Consider the following 17,615-nt stretch of genomic DNA (forward strand, 5'->3'; position numbering starts at 1 on the left):
CCCCCCCTTAATAACCCACACACGTCCGCTCCATTGATTTCCGTTGCAATTGTCACGTCACTGGAGGAGCAAACCCTCTAAATCACCGACTGCAACGTGGCACGGCTCGGCGTAGGTAGGTCCCTGCCACAGCAGAAATCACCGTTGTTGCTCTTACGACTCGAATAACGGCTGCCCTGTTTACATTTTTCGCCGCACGATCCATCCAAAGGACATCAATCAAGGTGAAAGCAGGAGCAACAAAAAAAAACCGGGGGGAGAGAAAGTTGAGATTTTAACAAAATTGGAAAGTTGGCAGTCGCATTGAGTTCCGATCTTTGGATTGTGTCGTTAAATCTGTTCCAGGTTTCAGTGGTCGTATTTTTAAAAATATTCTCAAACAAGTTGTGTTTGTCCGCCTAACGATTGAAACAAGATTCATTTATGTAGATCCTGGTAGGGGCATTTATCGCAAAGCGTCTATCAAAACGTGTCTAGAATTACACGGTAAACGATACTGACGCTAACACCTAGCGGGTGACGAAGCGTGGAAATACAATTTTTTGAAAACACCACTCCATGGACCCAGCACTGGAGTCACTTGACGCCGAGAGTAATGAACGTTGGGAGAGAGGAGTGTGGAGGGAGGATGGTGCACGGAGGGAGGAGAGCGGTAGAGTTCGGAGGAAGTGTGCGGAGGGAGCGAGGAAGAGTAGTGGGACACAGCGACACATTCGCAGGAGGGCTGAGAGCGGTGCTCGTGGAAAGTCGAAGCAGATCCATTTTATTTGTTTAATTATTTTCATTTCTTTTGTTCCCAAAATCAATGCGACATTTACATGCGCACATTAACTGTAAACGATTCCCTTTAAACTGTGTTACAAAAAGTTAAAGGAGGCCACTGTTTAAATATCTTCCTTACCCCGAGCCCCAACGTGTAGACATATCCTGAAGCTGCGCCCTCTTAAAACTCCACTCCCTCCGCCGGCATTACGGAGTGGGGGGACGTGGAGACATCGGGGGGGAGGGGGGGGTGCGGTAGTGCGGTGGGGCGCGTAGAGACGCCTCACTCGTCGCTGTCGGGAGTCACGTCCAGCATTGCGTGGAGCTCCTCGGGGCTGTAGCCCAGCAGGCTCTGCAGGTCGCACACGAAGCGGTAGACGTAGCGCTTGCCCGATGTCTTGTGCACGATGTTCTTGTCGTAGTAGTAGCGCAGGCCCCGACTCAGCTTCTCGTAGTTCATCTTGGGCTTGTTCTTCCGCTTGCCCCAGCGCCGCGCCACCTGCGTTTCACAACAACAACAACACGACGGACGCGGTGGTTTAAAAAAGAAAAGTTCACGTGCGAGGGGTGAAGAGGTGGAGGGGGGAGGGGGGGGGGAAGAGGAGGGGGAGGGAGGACGACAATGTATGTAGGTACGTATGTTGATCTTCTTTCACACCGTATGTAGCCAACCTTTGCTTATGGGAGGTGCGGGAGTTTTGTTAAGGGAGTTCGATTCCGTTTCTTCGCTTGTGGGTCACACAGCTATCGCATGCGAAACGACGATTTGCATGGTAAGCTGCACTGCTCAAAATGAAATCCAGTCCAACAGCCTGGACATTGAATGACTATTTAAAGAGAAGGACACGCGTCAAAACGCACCTCCGATTCACGTGGTCGGCTACATACGGTGCGAAAGAAGTTCAACATACATGCAAAAACAAGTTGACCATTTTCATCAATTATCATCGTCTCCGTCATCATCGACCTTGATCGATCCACTGCTAGTTGAGTCCTCCCCTAAGCCGTCGCCATCGCCAACATCGTGTCCTGGCCAAGTTTACTTCGATTCGACGCCTCTCACTTGCGTACGCTCTCTAACGCACACATCCTGTCCCCTCGGTGCGACTCCGAGCGTGCACCGGGGACTGTTGCGCACTCGTAACGGAATAAAGCGTCGCGTGCGACGCGTGGACACGTCCCTTCTTGGCGCTCCCACAGCGATCCTGAAGAAGAGCCACCGCCCGCGAACGTCAGCCTGTGACGCGTCGCACCCGTTTGCTCGTCGGCGTTGAAGACGGGCACGTGCGCCGCGCTTGTCGTTTGTTCCCCGACGCGTTCGTCCTTCCCCCACGTCCCTTATCTTGAGCTCAAGAGTAAGGCAACGTTCAAACGTCACAACAACTCGCAATCTTTTGCGAGTAAGCGCATTTCACGCTGACAAGCCTCGTTTTGCTCGTGAGCTCCGCTCGCCAGAGGCTCTTGGCGAAATCGTTTGTCGTGCACCCATCCCCTCCCTCCTTGTTTGTCAAGCGATGCACGGTCTCGTGTGTCGCAGGCGCACGTTTCGCTGCGATGGCGTTGACGCAGCGCGAGTGCTATGCATGCCAAGGCAGCCTGGGGTCAGCCGCTTCGTTGAGCCGTCGTTTGTGATAGTCGCTTCTGACAAAGAGCTACGTAGCTCAAGTAGGCCTTAACTTGTAAAAAAATAAATTACCCATAACACCTGGGGTTTGTCTTAAGACTTCCTGCCAGGCGAGGCGTCAATACTTCACATGGATCTCAATGTGCACCAGGCCCTGGCCACGAGCCTGCACCATCGATGAGTGGTTCATGGACACTACTGCTGCTGTTGTTGTTAAGGTGGTGGCAGAGAGATGGGTCACCTTGCGTCAGTGTCATGCGCCAGTGTGGTCCACTCGGCGTTCCCGTGAAGCTCTCTGCGCTCACGGGATTGTTTCGACAGACAGATTTCAAAATGGGTTCCTCAGTGTCAAATGTAGGTGGGGGGGGGGGGGGGGGGGGATTTGCCCCGAGCCCAGCACCCCCAACTTTCGAAGGCCCTGCCTGGATGTTTCAGGTAAAGGCCTTGAGCTGCAAGAAAGTGCTACGTCCAGGAGACTTGAAGCTCTGGGAGGGAACCAAGCCTCCACTCGGAGTGTGCACCAGCAACCCGTTGGCAAGCCTGTCCGTCAGTCTGGTTGGAGACCATCGCAGGCAAAGTGAACGGGCTTCACCGGCACGTGACACCTCCACCAGGTGACCGCGCCCATCCATCCAACTGCCAGGCAAGGGCATTCAATGGGCATCGGCGAGCACGAGGGGGAAAACTTCACGTCATCGTTGGAGTGTTTTTGTTTATTTTTTGCCTCTCAAAAAATTCCCCCCTCACCTCGTCTGGATCGGAGAGCTTGAATTCCCAACCGTCGCCCGTCCAGCTGATGAAGGGCTGGCACGACTTGTCCGTCAGGAGTTCCAGGAGAAACTGCCACAGTTGGATCGGTCCGCTGCCTGTACGTCAGCGAGGAGACGCCAACGGAGGAGGGATGCAGAGGGAGGGTGGGGGGGGAGGGCGGGAGGGAGGGGGGAGGGAGGGATGCAGAGGGAGGGAGGCAGGGTTGTAAAATTGAGACAACGTTTGGGAGTCATTTCGTGTTTAACACGACACCAACATTGGCACACAAAAAAAAACGAACGTTGGAAGCAGATGTAACAATTTACAGCACATACAAACTTACAAGGGGTCCCGTAAACGAATTATGGCTTTCCTTAGCCAATCTTGCATCATGTGAAAGAGCACCATTCGATTTATGATTCCTCAGCAATGTTTAACATCGGTGACAGCAACTGTTAGGATAGAGTTGGCACGTGGCTGGTATCCACAACTACAGTGAGAGGTATAATGGATGTGGTGTGCTGGGTAATAAAACACTTTTTGTTGTTATTATTATTAACTTAAACCCTTTGTCAGTAACGCATCATCAGCAGCAGCAGCCATGGTCCATCCACTGCTGGATGGAGGCCTGCCAAAGCTGCAGCCTTAATGTTTATGGCTTTTTTAGCGTTTAAAAAGTAGGCTTTTGCGAACAATATTATCTGTGGCATAGGTTTTTTTGGGTTACAGTGCGTAAATATGTGCTGTTAACCCATCACCACCCGACACAGCCAATTAGTAAGGGATTACATCTTGAATCATTGCCTCACTTGATGCAGCTAATCCGGCTGTGACAGTCCCACCTGATGAAGGAGACTTGTGTTGCCTCCGAAACGTCGTGATTTTTATTTTTATTTTATTTTATTTTCATTAATTTTGATGTTTTACCTACGTGACTTTACCGAAAAAACCTAAGAATATGAATCCTTGCAGTCACGAAAGCTTCAAATCTAGAATTAATTAGTAAGGTGCCAATCAGTGACCGCTTCAGCACACCGGAGTGTTGGAGAGTAAACCCACAACATTTACAATGAGTAGATGACATCGAGCTGGCGACACACAGCATTTTACAATTCGTTTTAATGACGTTTTCGCTGGCGATTACGACCAGCGCGTGCTTGACTCAGCTGTGGTATCGCAAGGGTTCGCGCAGAGAGAGGGGAGGTCTGTGGTGACACATGACAATGGTATTTATAATCTATTATCCACGCACACAAAAGCCTTTGACGTCATTTCCGTTTTGGAGGACGACAAAAGGGCGGCTTGCGTGATGCTACGTTTCCTCCGCGCGCGAGTTCTCGTCGTTTTTTTAAAAACGGAATCGCATCACCGATGCGAAAAGAAGAAAAAACGATTTACGATAAAATGGTCCCACTGCGATCGTTTACGACCGAAAATTGTGGTACATTCTGACGAAAAGCTGTTTTATATATATATACCAAGAGCATGACTCATGCAGGACTGAAATGTCAGATGGAGTTTATGGGTTGTTATGTAAACGAGAGATTTAAATGTCGCGTTTGTGAAATTCGAACATTTTTCGCGCGTTTTTTTATATCAACGATATGAAATTTTATGAATGACTGTCGTTTGTGTGTCTGTGTGAGAAAAAGGCGGCCAGGCATGGTCCTGGCCATACCCCCTCCCCCCTCCCACCCCACCTCGAATGCAGTGTCGACCTCAAGAGCTCGCTACGCACTTGCCCCAGAATCCTCTTAAAGGCTATATGGGGCGACCTTTGCCTTTGTTTTTTGTGTGTGCATGCGAAGGAGTGTTCAATTTAATTCCTGAGCACACTCGACATTGATGGCACGTGGTATTTCAACTCACCCTGGGCCACTCCTAGGTCAACTCGGCCTTAAATCTGCATCCATCATGCGCGACATGCGAACGTCGGCGTCGGGGAGACAACCATCCCCTGCCCCTCGCCCCCCCCTCCCCCCCACGTGGTCTTTAAATCTACAGTGGCGAAGTGGCGTGCGTGACCATACTGGCCAGCAAGCACGGAGCCGTAGCACGAACGCAGTTGCCCACGCGGGGCAACGGTGCCACCACCCTCGCTGTGGCACTGTCACAGTCGATGCCCCTCGTGACAGCGCTGGTCATATGCAAGTACCCAGATGGCCCGCCTGCCTGCCCACCTGCCCACCCGCCCGCCCGCACGATCGCACACCCGTGCATCCGGCCCGCACGATCGTGCACCCGTGTATCCAGCCCGCCCACACCAACGCGCACCTGTGTATCCAGCTAAGATAGCGGCAGGAATGACCGGCTTGCCCTCGTTCAGCTCGCTCCTCTCGCTCATGTACTCCTTGAAGGTCCCCTTTGGCCGTTGCGCCGGCAGTGCCAGCGGCATCAGGCACTCGTCCTGCTTCCGTGCCAGCGCCACCAGGAAGTCCTCGGGCTCCCTCGCCGCGGCGATGGCGTTCACGTTGCCGGCATTGCTGCCGTAGGCCCCGACGCGTCGCTCGTGTCCCCCGACCGCTGCGAGGGCCGCGCGGGGGCCCTGCTGCCTGTCCCCCCGCCGGGCGGTGTGCGCAGCCGCGGGGAAGACGGGTCCCCCCCGGTAGTCATCCGCCTCGAAGCTGTCGTACGACGGCACTCGCTGCAGGCCGTCAAACGAGGACGGCCGGGCCCAGGGAGAGGGCGGCTGCGGCGGCTGCGGCGGCGCCAGCAGCGCTGCACCCTCGTAGCTGTCGGTGCTGTCGAACGAGTCCTGGGCGAACATCGCTGCGGTGCGGTAGGGAACGGGCGAAACGTGCCACGATCAGAGATGCCCAGAGTTGGCACGAGCTAGCGGGCGGGGGGAGGGGTGGGGGGGTCAAAAGGGCAACTTGCCCCAAGCCTCCACTCCACCCCGACCTCCATAGCAGGCCTGCGAGTGGGTGGTGGAATACGAGGGCCCCACGTTGCTTCTGGCTCGAGGCCTGCCAGGAACCTTTGGGTGGCCCTGGCTCCGATCGATCGTCTCCCACCACCTGGCTGGCTCTGGGTCTTCCGCCCTCCCCGAATAGTTTATTTCCTATTCGGTGTCCCACTGCACTGCCCGTCCTCTCATCAGCACTGAGCTTCATTATTTATTGAATCACGTCTCTTTTCCGTGACAGCAGTTGATCAACTGTACATGTACCGCTGTTGGCCGATCCCAGTTGATCGAAGCATGTCCCAAAATTTGGGAGACACAAACCAAAGGGCGATTTTCGATTACGCAAACTATAAATTGCCTTGTCAGCAACCGTTAGCGGCTTCTGGGGACCAAGAGTCACAGAATCCACGCGCGAGCGTCATTTTTTTCCCCCAACTTGTTATTTACAATTCTCAAAGAGACAAAAAATTTAAAATAAACAAAGCATCAATGAGTTTAAAATTAAATTAGTAGGTAATGTCCACTAAGCTTTATATCTCTTTTCAAGAAGCGACCTGGCCACAAATGATGGCCTAGTGAAGGGGCTTATCATGTGGAAATATTTAGCCGCCAAATACTCTAAATGCGAGTCGATTCTAAATGTGGAGAGAAAAACCGGAGGCATCCAGAGAAAAATCAACGCGACCACAAGGAGAGGGAGAGACATGCAAACTCTAGCTATACAGCAGGTGTCATGGTCGGAATCTAACCCACGACCTCCTGTATACCGGGCGAGGTAGTTAACATCTCGCCATGGCAGAACTCACCGTGTCCGTTATGAGACAAGCACAAGCTCTCTGGCGCCAGGACTTCTTGCTTGACCCGCTGGTAGCTGGGCATGAGGCCTGCCGTGCCCACGTGAGCCTCGTTCGCAGCCACGGGCGGCGGCTGGAAGACACCGCCCCCCTCGTATTTGACGCCGAGCAGCTCCTCCGACGTGACGTTGTGCAGCGTCTGCAACGACTCGGAGATGAAGCCCGCGTCCGCGTAGTCGGAGGGCGGCACGCACTGCGCCTGGCTCCGGGTGGTGGCAACCTGGGACACAGCGAGCGGTGGGGGACAGCAGCAGCAGCAGCAGGGCTTCATTTCAGCCGGGACAGTCCAGAAACGGGAATTGTTTTGGCACGTAACACCCATCCTCGTCTAGATTTGTAAAACACGTTCATGGGATTATAGGAAGTATTACTCGAGTGGTAGTGCCTTGTGCCGACAGCAGCAGTGGGGGCAGCAGCAGGGTGCCACGGTGGCGAGATGTTAACTACCTCGCCTTGTATATGTGAGGTCGTGGGTTCAGGTCCCGAACCCTGACGCCTGCCGTATATTTGGAGTTTGCGTGCTTCTCTCCCCGTGGTCACGTGGATTTTTCTCCGGGGCCTCCGGGTTTTTCCTCTCCACATTTAGAAATGTGCATTTAAGAGTATGTGGCTGCTATACATTTCCACGTGATGATAAGACACTTCGTGGAGTTATCTTTGTGGCCAGGTCGATTCTGAAAAAAATCTATATCGCTCAGTGGGCCTTACATGGTAAAATAAAAAATAGTTTAGTTGTCATAGTTTTAGTGGCAGCAAGGCTTCATTTTTGCAGGAATAGTCCGGAAACTGGAATTGTTTTGGCACGTTTCACAAAACACGATTATGGGATGATGGGAATTCATACTCTCATGATAGTGCCTGAGGCCGATATTCCCTGCTCAAAGTGAGCCTAGTAGCAGCAGTCCATAAAATACCGAGCAAAAATTTAAGCCCCATCTACGATCTACAACAAGCACGCGCTGTTGTCCGGTCATCTGTAAGACATTGCAGACCATGGTGCTGATGATGGTACTGATGTTGGTGCTTGATATCTAATTAATGTATTGATTGGTGATGGTGGCAATTGCGGTGGTTTTTGTGACGATGGTGCGGTGGGGGTGATGAATTTAATGAGGATTACAATTGTGGTGGTGGCGTTTGATAACAAATGATCGGTGATGATGGCAGCAGTGGTGTTGGTGATGATAGGTGATGAAAGTACAAATAATAACGGGAGCTGATGATGATTTTATTCTGTGAGTGACAGCACTGACCGACTGAGTAGTCCACATAGTATGCAGTGTTTGCTACTGCAGAGCTGTCCTCCGTACGGAAATGCCTGCTGTCTTCTTGGCACTCTGGCAGAGGGAGAAAGAAACCACCAGACCCCGAAAACTAAATATTTCACATCATATTTTCACACCGACTTTCTCACACAATCGGCAAATTATTATTATTTTCACGACGGAAATGCAAAAATATTAACCATAAAAACGGTCGTTCCAGCATCATTATCAGGCTCAAGAGAAATGCCCACCATGGATCAAGAGTGATGAGAGAAATTACAACGGCTCAGGGAGGCCTTCATCCAGCAGTGGATCGATGACACTGCTGATGATGGTGAATGGGAAACAACCCTCAAAGGGCCACCCCACAAGTTTTGCCGTTGAACGTCAAAGTAGACAGAACTCACGGCGAGGGGGGCAGTTGCCGTGGGGGGGAGGGGGTTGGAGGGGAGAGAGAGCTCACCTCTCAGCAGGAGCTTCAGGTGTTCCCACAGGATGTCTCCCACGTAGTCGGGAGCCAGACGCAGGAAGCGCTCCTTGCCCAACGAGCAAAGGGCTCGGCCGCTCAGGGCCAGCCGAGACACAGTCGAGGCCCTCCAGGCTGAACTCCGTCGCGGCCCACAAGAGCCACTGGGCCACTTGCCCGGCCGTCCAGACGGTGGGGTCTGTTCGAGAAACGAGAGAGAGAGAGGGAGTGGCCGTTTCAGTGACAAAGCTATCGAATGTGCGCACGGTACAATTGTGTGTGTGTGTTGAACTTCTTTCACGCCGTGCTTAGCCCACCGTGCTATATCGGAGATGCAGGGGGAGGACACCAAACTAAACAATTGCACCGAGGTCCACTCCATGGAGATTGGGGTTGAGAACAGGGGTTCCCCATGATATTTAGATGATTTGGTTGCTATACATGTCCACATGATAGGCCACTTTGTTGAGCTATAATTTACGGCCAAGTCAGCTTCTGAAAAATAAGTTAATGCCTCAGTGGGCTTTCCCTGGTAACATAAAAATAGTTTAGTTAAAATTGCATATTTTTAAGTGCTTTATTTACTTAAAAATATATATGCTTTTCACTCCGATCATGTTTGTGTATTGATTGCTGTTGTTGTTGTAACGTCCTGACCCACCCCAACTGTACACACAAAACAGAGCTTTATAGCTCATCGGATTCCTGCGGTATAAATAAATATTCCGATTCATTCCTTAGCACAGAGGCCATGTCGACCTCGCTACGCCACTGAGGCCGCTACGCTGGGCTGTACGAGCACCGGAGGGGCTATGGTCATTGACTTGGAGTTTACCGATTCACGTCCCTCCCCCGCCTCCCAGCGAGTTCATGGCCGTCGTCACAATTTGGGATTGCACTCCAATTGATTTGTTAACCGGCTAATTGGCTGCTCAGCGCAGGAGGCGAGCAGTTCGCAAATCAGAGTTCGAATCCCGGGTGGGGTTTGACCAAACGGCATCATCCCTAGAAGGGTCAATAAAATTACGTACCGCTTTGCGGGGGGATTTCAACAGTGGTTGCCCCTACGGACAGACTAGGACCTCGCCATAGGAATGGAGAATTTCCACCACTGGCGAAGGGCTGTTAGCGATAGATGAGCACCATCTCGACGCGCACCCGAGCATGCAATAATTTTGCTCATTCAAGAAATCTAACTGCACCTTACATTCCAGATGACGTGGCCCACATAATCCTGTTTTCAAAACGAAACCAAAACACGCGCACACAATTTCACCGCGTCGCAACGTTCAAGTTGGGAAGACAACCGGCACCGGTGTTGCACCGGTGTGAGAAATCGATTCACTCCACTGCGCCAGGGAACGTCATCTAATCCGATGGAGACGGGGGGGGGGGGGGTGCGGACCGGCAGGATGTGTGGGCCCTGTATGTGTGCGCGAGGTTACCAGTGGGGAGAGTTGCATGGTGGGGAGAAAAGAAAAAATAATCCTTGCTGCTGCTGCTGCGCGCAATGTGCATCGCCAATTCTTAATTGCGCAATTGAACGCGGCGACGTGATGGTACACTCGGTACGTACAGATGTCCTGTACGTACCGATGCACAGTCATCTCTGTGACTGTGTGTGGCGTGTGTGCGGGGAGCGGTGGCGTAGCAGTTCAGCGAGCTGCGCTACGAACTCGTCAGTTACAAGTTCGATTCCCGCTCACAGGCCAACAACGCCAGTGACGATCATCTGAACCGGTCCTGGGCTTCCTCTAGGTCGACTCAGCCTTAAACCAGGACCTCGTGCGGCCTATAATCATCGCTGCTGGGGAGACAAAGGCGGCCGGGCGTGGTGCTGGCCACCCACCCTCCCGTGTGCCGTGCCAGCCATCAGAGGTGCTCGCTAACAGCACTTGCCCCAACAGTCTGTTAAGGCTATACGGGGGATCTTTGTCTTCGTGCAGGGAGCTGTAGCATAGCGGTTAGCACGCTGCACTTCGAACCTGGTGACATAGGTTCGACTCCCGCTCATGGCTGACACCAGTGACGATTATTTAAACCGTGCCTGGGCCTGCCCGAGGTCAACTAGGGTGGGTGTGTAAACATCGCCACTGGGAAGACAAAGGTGGTTGAGTGTGGTGCTAGCCACTCACCCTTGTGTACTGTGCCGGCCTTCATAGGCACAAAATACCAAGTGGCCAGCAATAAACATGATGTGTTGGTGACGAAATATTTAATGGATGAATGTTTACATGTTACACAGAAAGTCCCGTGTAGCCAGTCACCCAGCTAGTTTGCAAATGGACATCCGTGCTGCATCAGCACAGAACGGGAACAACAACATCAGAGCGATGATGATCATGATGATGATCATGATGATGATCATGATGATGATCACACACCACCAGCAGTGATCGTGGCCTGGAACAGACCACGTATCATCCTTACTCACCCACAATACCTTGCCGATCTCGTCAAGGAGTGGGACGTGGTAAGTTTGTTTTTGCTGATAAATGTTGACCACAAGAGAGCAAAATATTCCGACGTATATGGCATTGACACCCCCGGTAAAAAAACATTATCTGGCACGTGTTGTAACGGGTACTGCAAGATCAGACCGTGTCCATCCAGTGCTCGCAGAGCTGCATTAGCTTCCGGATGCCGAACTAAGGGGCCGTCCATAAATGACGTCACGCGATTTTGGACGATTTTTGACCCCCCCCCCCCTTCGTCACACGGCATCACAAAAAGTCAGACTCTCCCTCAATATGACGTCACAAAGCTCTGCCCCCCCCCCCCCCAAATAATAAAACATGCTTGAAATCGCTTTAAACTATTGTCATTCGAGTGCGTATTTAATGTGGCGCTGCACTCTGATGTTGTAGGAGAAAACATTTATTAAAAAGTCTATTTAATGTGATGTCACATTTCTCAAACCCCCCCTCGTTACACATCGTCACAAATGTCTGAACCCCCCCCCCCCAGGTGCGTGACGTCATTTATGGACGGCCCCTAATATATTGTAAGGTCACACTTATTAGACACGACGTGCTTGCCACAAATGAACCACAATGCCTTGCTGATCTCGTCAAGGAGCATACACCATCACGCAAACTCTGGTCACCCTCGCAACGGCTTTTGGCTAACCACTAACAAAGACGGTCACTGCATCACGAGCTTTCAGATGCGCTTCTGCGGCCGTCTGGAACTGCTCTTCCTTCCGATATTAGGAAGCCACCGGAGCAATGCACTTTTAAATCATCTACATTGAAAACTCATTTATTTCGAACTGCTTGTTCTTGCCACTGGTAAAGGAGGTCTCATAGTGTAAATGCTTACCCCGAGCTCTCAATACTCTGATAGTGCGCTGTTTTTGAGTTGTACGCCTTTTGGCGTTATCTGGTCCAACACCAATGGAGACGAGGCTCTAAGAAAAGCTGTCTCGGGTGTGGACCAATCAACTTCAAGGACAGTGCATATCATTATCATCATCAGAGTTATTTCTTTTGTTTGCATTTTGACTGCATGTGTTGTGGTTATTGCAAACACGATGCCTTGTATAAAGGTGTCAGTTTTTGTACCAGTTGAAAGGGTAAAAACCTATTACTATGCTTGTTCTTGTGTTTCGTTTGTTGTCCATCTCCACGCACCTCTACGTATGGTGGGAAAGGAGTTCTCCGTACGCACGCATGCACACACGTACCCCTCGGGATGAAGAGGCGTAGGCGCTCCTTGGTGAAGCCGCTGAACGTGTCCCTCAGCGCCTGGGACATCACCGCTTTGCTGCCCGGCGTCAGTAGTGGCACCTCCACGCCATCGAGCTCTGCCCGGCAAGAACAACGACGCACGGAGGGATGTGAAGAGCAAAGGAAAACAACGACGCCTTCACTAACTACTTGCTATTTCTAATCTTAGCAGGTAAGGCCCACTGAGCTGTACAGCTCTTCTTCAGAAGCCACCTGGCTATCACAAATGAGAGCTCAACGAAGTGGCTCATCACGTGGAAATGTACAGCAGCCGCCATATACTCTAAATGCACATTGATTCTGAGTGTGGAGGGAAAAACCGGAGGATGCGGGAAAAAAACATCCACGTGACTACGGGGTGAGGGATGCATGCAAACTCTAAACATACAGACGTCAGGGTCGAGATCGAACCCACGACCTCCTGTATACCAGGCAAGTATTTGGCTGCTATGAATTTCAACATGATAAGGGGCCAGTCCATAAATGACGTCACGCGATTTTGGACGATTTTTGACCCCCCCCTCCCCATCGTCACACGGCGTCACAAAAAGTCAGACCCCCCCTAAAATAGACGTCACAAAAGCTCTGCCCCCCCCTCCCCCCAAAAATAAATCCTGCTTCAAATCTCTTTAAACTATTGTCATTGTAGTGCGTATTTAATGTGGCGCTGCACTCTTGATGTTGTAGGAGAAAACATTTATTAAAAAGTGTATTTAATTAAGTAGAACGTGTTGTCTATATTCATTCAAAGTTGCGCATTTTGATGTGACGTCACATTTCCCACACCCCCTCTCGTCACAAATGTCTGACCCCCCCCCCCAGGTGCGTGACGTCATTTATGGACGGCCTCTAAGCCATCTCGTTGAGCTATCGTTTGTGACCAGGTCGCTTCTGAAAAAGAGCTCTACATAGCTCAGTGGACCTTTCCTGGTGAAATAAAAAAAATAGTTTCTCGTTTTTTTATAGTTTATGTAATGTATTACATCTTGCAAAGGGACACGCGTAGAATATCCCTCAAGGGCCCCGAGTAATGACCACGGCTTGATTATGACCTAGAATAATCAAGCATCATCAAGGAGTCATCAAGCGTTTAGAAACATGCATTTAGATTATTTAAATCATTTTTCTGCTCTAAATTCCCATGCGATAAGCCACTTTGTTGAGCTATCATTTGTGGCCACGTTGCTTCTGAAAAATAAGTTAATAGCTTCAGTGGCCCTTACCTGGTAAGCTAAAACTAGTTTCGTTTTAATGGTAAATATTTAAAGTGATTTGTTGCGTAACGTTTCGACCCGCTTCTACTGGACATTTGTGGAATAAACCCAGCTTTATAGCTCTTCGAATTCCTCCAGTATAATAAATACATATTCTGATTCTGATGAGGAACTTGTAGTGGAACCAACCCATTCAATTACGCAGGAAGACCCCACGTTTCGTGGTGTGGAGCAAGTGCTGTAAGCGAGCACCTGCTAAGTCCGGTGTGGCAGACAAAGGGGGGAATGGTGTGGCTCGCACCACTCATGGCCACCTTTGTCTCCCCGGTGCTGATGGTTTCCCACTGCATCAGGAGGGTGGTATATGTGGTGGTGTTAGTAGTAGTTTGTGCACCACTGCACTGAAAATCCTGCCACTGCGAGTTGAATTCCTGGCCAGGCACCATGCATTTTATTTTTGCTTGTGTTCAGTTTCTTGTCTTTCCCCCTGCACATTCGATTAGCACGGTTGGCTACGTCCGGTGCGAAAGAAGTTCAACCCACATACACACAGTACATAAACATCAATGTGGGACGTGGTATCTCGAATCTGCCTTTGGTGCCTTCGCCAGGTCTACCAAGGATACACACCACACACACAGAGTACACGACCAAGCAATTGCAACAACCGAGTCCAATTACCATTCATTGGCTTGAACAGTCTCGTCCAAAGTCCGCGAGCAGGCACAGGTGCGGTAATGAGTTTCCCACATCGCCAGCTTTGGTCATTTTGAGAGCAATCACTACCTGGTTCGGAGTTTCACTTCCTATTTCATTCACATTCGTGTAAACTTCGATTTTTTATTCGATGTATTTTTAATTTTTTTAACGGCCTTGTTGTATTCACGTACGGGCGATGCTGGTCCTGCTACCGTTGGCTTCTTTTAAAGTTTCGAATGTGCTGTTGCGGACCCCCCCCCCCCCCGGGTCTCCCTCGCAGCGAGAGACTTCAGCACGACCAAGGCCCCTCCACTTCGGGGGTTGCCTCGACTCTCGACAATCTCTCTATCTCATCAGAGCTGCCCCCCACCATCACCACCAACACTGTCACTTTACGACAACAACGCTACACAACGGACCGCTGCGAGCACACGCAAGAGAGTTGACGGCTTTGCGCAGCATTCAGAGTGGTTCGGTTAGGAGATCATTGATGGAAGCGCGCACATTGATTCGTGTTCCGCCTCCACACTTCGGCGTGCCTATATTAGCCTGGCAGTCGCATGCACGCACACACACATAGAGCCCCAGGGCAGCCTCCCCCCTCGCGTCTCCAACCCTCTCCACGTTACCCATTACTCTCCGGTAAAACACGCGCCTCCTCCCCCTCCTGCTCCATCTCTCTCTCTGTCTCTCAACACGCGTTCGCCATTCATTAATCGAGCACATCACTGACTGAAATGCGTGTACGCATGGCGTCAGAGACACCCCACGCCGTAAGGTGACGACGAGGATGATGATGATGGAGGAGGCCAAACATTCGGCCTTTAAACCGAAGCGCAGTCGGCGCTACCAGCGGAACGCGACTCCAGGACACAGTTTAACAATCCCCAACAACCCCCTCTCCCCCTCTCTCTCTCACACAGACACACACGTCCCAGAGAAGCACAACACAAACACGGAGAAGGAACAGGCCGTTCCAAGAATGCGCAAACGCGGCCGCAAATGTACAGAGAAGGGCGAGGGGTGAACGAGCAGGGTGGGGGGGGGGGGGGTGTAAACCATAGCCCGAGTGAAATAACACTGCGTATCCCAACGTTGGATCGTTCATGATGATGATGATAATGACGGTGGTGGGTCGTTTGACCATACTTCACCACGTTGCGCAGTGCGGGTTGCCGAAGTGTGTGTGTGTGGGGGGGGGGGGGTGTATGTAACCCAGGCTAGGTTCAGCTGGCCTGGATTATACACTCGAACCGGGCTACACACACGCGCACGCGCGCGCGTTCACGTTCGAACAAACTCCACACAGCGAGTGGGGAAGCCGAGAGGGCTGCAAAGGCAGTGAACATGGGCAGGGGGGGGCGACAGCGACGTTGGCTGGAGGCGCCCTCAACAATCGTACGACAAACACCCGGTAGCTGTACAATGTTTATCCAGAACGAGAGCGAGCGACGAGAGAGGGAGATGGAGGGAGGTATAGGGGGCAGGGGAGGCAGATAAGTTAAAGAGCCGCTCTCTCTTCTCGAGCCGCGCGGATGGCGGGCGCTGAGATTGGTTCTCACCTGACGGCCTCTCGCTCTTGATCACCTTGACTCTGATGTCGCACGGAGCTTTGAGCCACGCCATGGATGTTGCGACCGCAACGGAGGACGTCCTCGCAAATGTTATTGGGGGTGGCGGGGTGGGGTGTGTAGGAGGTGGGGGGAGTTAAGGGGAGTACGGAGAAGCGAGGAGGCGGGAGGGATACGGAACGCGCGTGAGAGTGCGTAAGGATGGGTGTGTGTGTGTTGGATCGGTGAGTGGGTGGGTGAGTGTGTGTGTGTTTGGTGGGTGAGTGTGTGGGTGAGTAAGTGTGTGGGTGAGTAAGTGTGTGGGTGGGTGAGTGTGTTGGATGATCGTGTGGGTGAGTAAGTGTGTAGGTGGGTGAGTAAGTGTGTTGGTTGGATGAGTGTGTAGGATGAGTGTGTGGGTGAGTAAGTGTGTGGGTGGGTGAGTGTGTGTGTGTGTTGAATGGGTGGGTGAATGTGTGTGTGTGTTGGATGGGTGTGTGGGTGGGTGAGTAAGTGTGTTGGGTAGGTGAGTGTGTGGGTGAGTAAGTGTGTGGGTGGCTGAATGAGTGTGTGTGTTGAATGGGTGGGTGAATGTGTGTGTGTGTTGGATAGGTGTGTGGGTGGGTGAGTAAGTGTGTTGGGTGGGTGAGTGTGTGTTGGGTGGGTGAGTGTGTTGTATGAGTGTGTGGGTGAGTAAGTGTGTAGGTGTGTGAGTGTGTTGGATGAGTGTGTGAGTGAGTGTGTGGGTGGGTGAGTGTGTGTTGGGTGAGTGAGTGTGTGTTGGGTGGGTGGCTGAATGAGTGTGTGTGTTGAATGGGTGGGTGAATGTGTGTGTGTTGGATGGGTGTGTGGGTGGGTGGGTGAGTGCGTGTGTGTTGGGTGGGTGAGTGTGTTTTGTGGGTGGGTAAGTGTATGTTTGGTGTGTGGGTGTGTGTGTGTTGTGTGGATGGGTGAGGGGGTGGGTGGGTGTGTGGGTGGGTGAGTGTGTTGGATGAGTGTGTGGGTGAGTGAGTGTGTGGGTGGGTGAGTGTGTGTTGGGTGAGTGAGTGTGTGTTGGGTGGGTGGCTGAATGAGTGTGTGTGTTGAATGGGTGGGTGAATGTGTGTGTGTTGGATGGGTGTGTGGGTGGGTGGGTGAGTGCGTGTGTGTTGGGTGGGTGAGTGTGTTTTGTGGGTGGGTAAGTGTATGTTTGGTGTGTGGGTGTGTGTGTGTTGTGTGGATGGGTGAGGGAGGTGGGTGGGTGTGTGGGTGGGTGAGTGTGTTGGATGAGTGTGTGGGTGAGTGAGTGTGTGTTGAGTGGGTGAGTGTTGAATGCGTGCGTGGGTGAATGAGTGCGTGGGTGAGTAAGTGTGTGGGTTGGTGACTGTGTGTTGAGTGGGTGAGTGAGTGTTGGATGAGTGTGTGGGTGAGTGTGTGGGTGGGTGAGTTTGTGTTGAGTGGGTGAGTGAATGAGTGTTGGATGAGTGTGTGGGTGGGTGATTAAGTGTGTTTTGGGGGGCGGTAGTGTAGCGGTTAGCGCGCTGCGCTATGAACCTGGCGACCCGGGTTCGATTCCCGCTCACGGCCAACACCAGTGACGATTAACTGAACCGGTCCTGGGCCTCCCCTAGCTTGACTCAGCCTGAAATGGTTCGGTGTGTAAACATCGCCACTGGGTAGACAAAGGCGGCCGGGCGTGTTGCTGGTCACCCAACCCCCTCGTGTGCCGTGCCGTCCCTCATAGGTGCTCGCTAAAAGCACTTGCCCCAACAGTCTGTCAAGGCTATACGGGGGATCTTTGTCTTTGTGGTGTAAGAAG

The 17,615-nt window shown here is 51.9% G+C and overlaps 1 protein-coding gene across 1 annotated transcript; it reads right to left on the minus strand.

Annotated features, from left to right (window-relative positions):
• Positions 1-578: 578 nt before the first annotated feature.
• LOC133347874 (protein C-ets-1-like) lies at positions 579-15,960 on the minus strand. Its single transcript, XM_061560592.1, is given in 10 exon segments — positions 579-1,261; positions 3,134-3,252; positions 5,411-5,905; positions 6,848-7,094; positions 7,096-7,115; positions 8,149-8,232; positions 8,624-8,744; positions 8,746-8,825; positions 12,312-12,431; positions 15,830-15,960. Coding segments are annotated over 10 exon segments (1,566 nt in total). The 5' UTR covers positions 15,894-15,960; the 3' UTR covers positions 579-1,045.
• Between the last annotated feature and the right edge of the window lie 1,655 nt (positions 15,961-17,615).

This window comes from Lethenteron reissneri, chromosome 26, assembly GCF_015708825.2.
Source record: "Lethenteron reissneri isolate LAM-NWPU_2019-01 chromosome 26, ASM1570882v1, whole genome shotgun sequence".
Classification (NCBI taxonomy): domain Eukaryota; kingdom Metazoa; phylum Chordata; class Hyperoartia; order Petromyzontiformes; family Petromyzontidae; genus Lethenteron; species Lethenteron reissneri.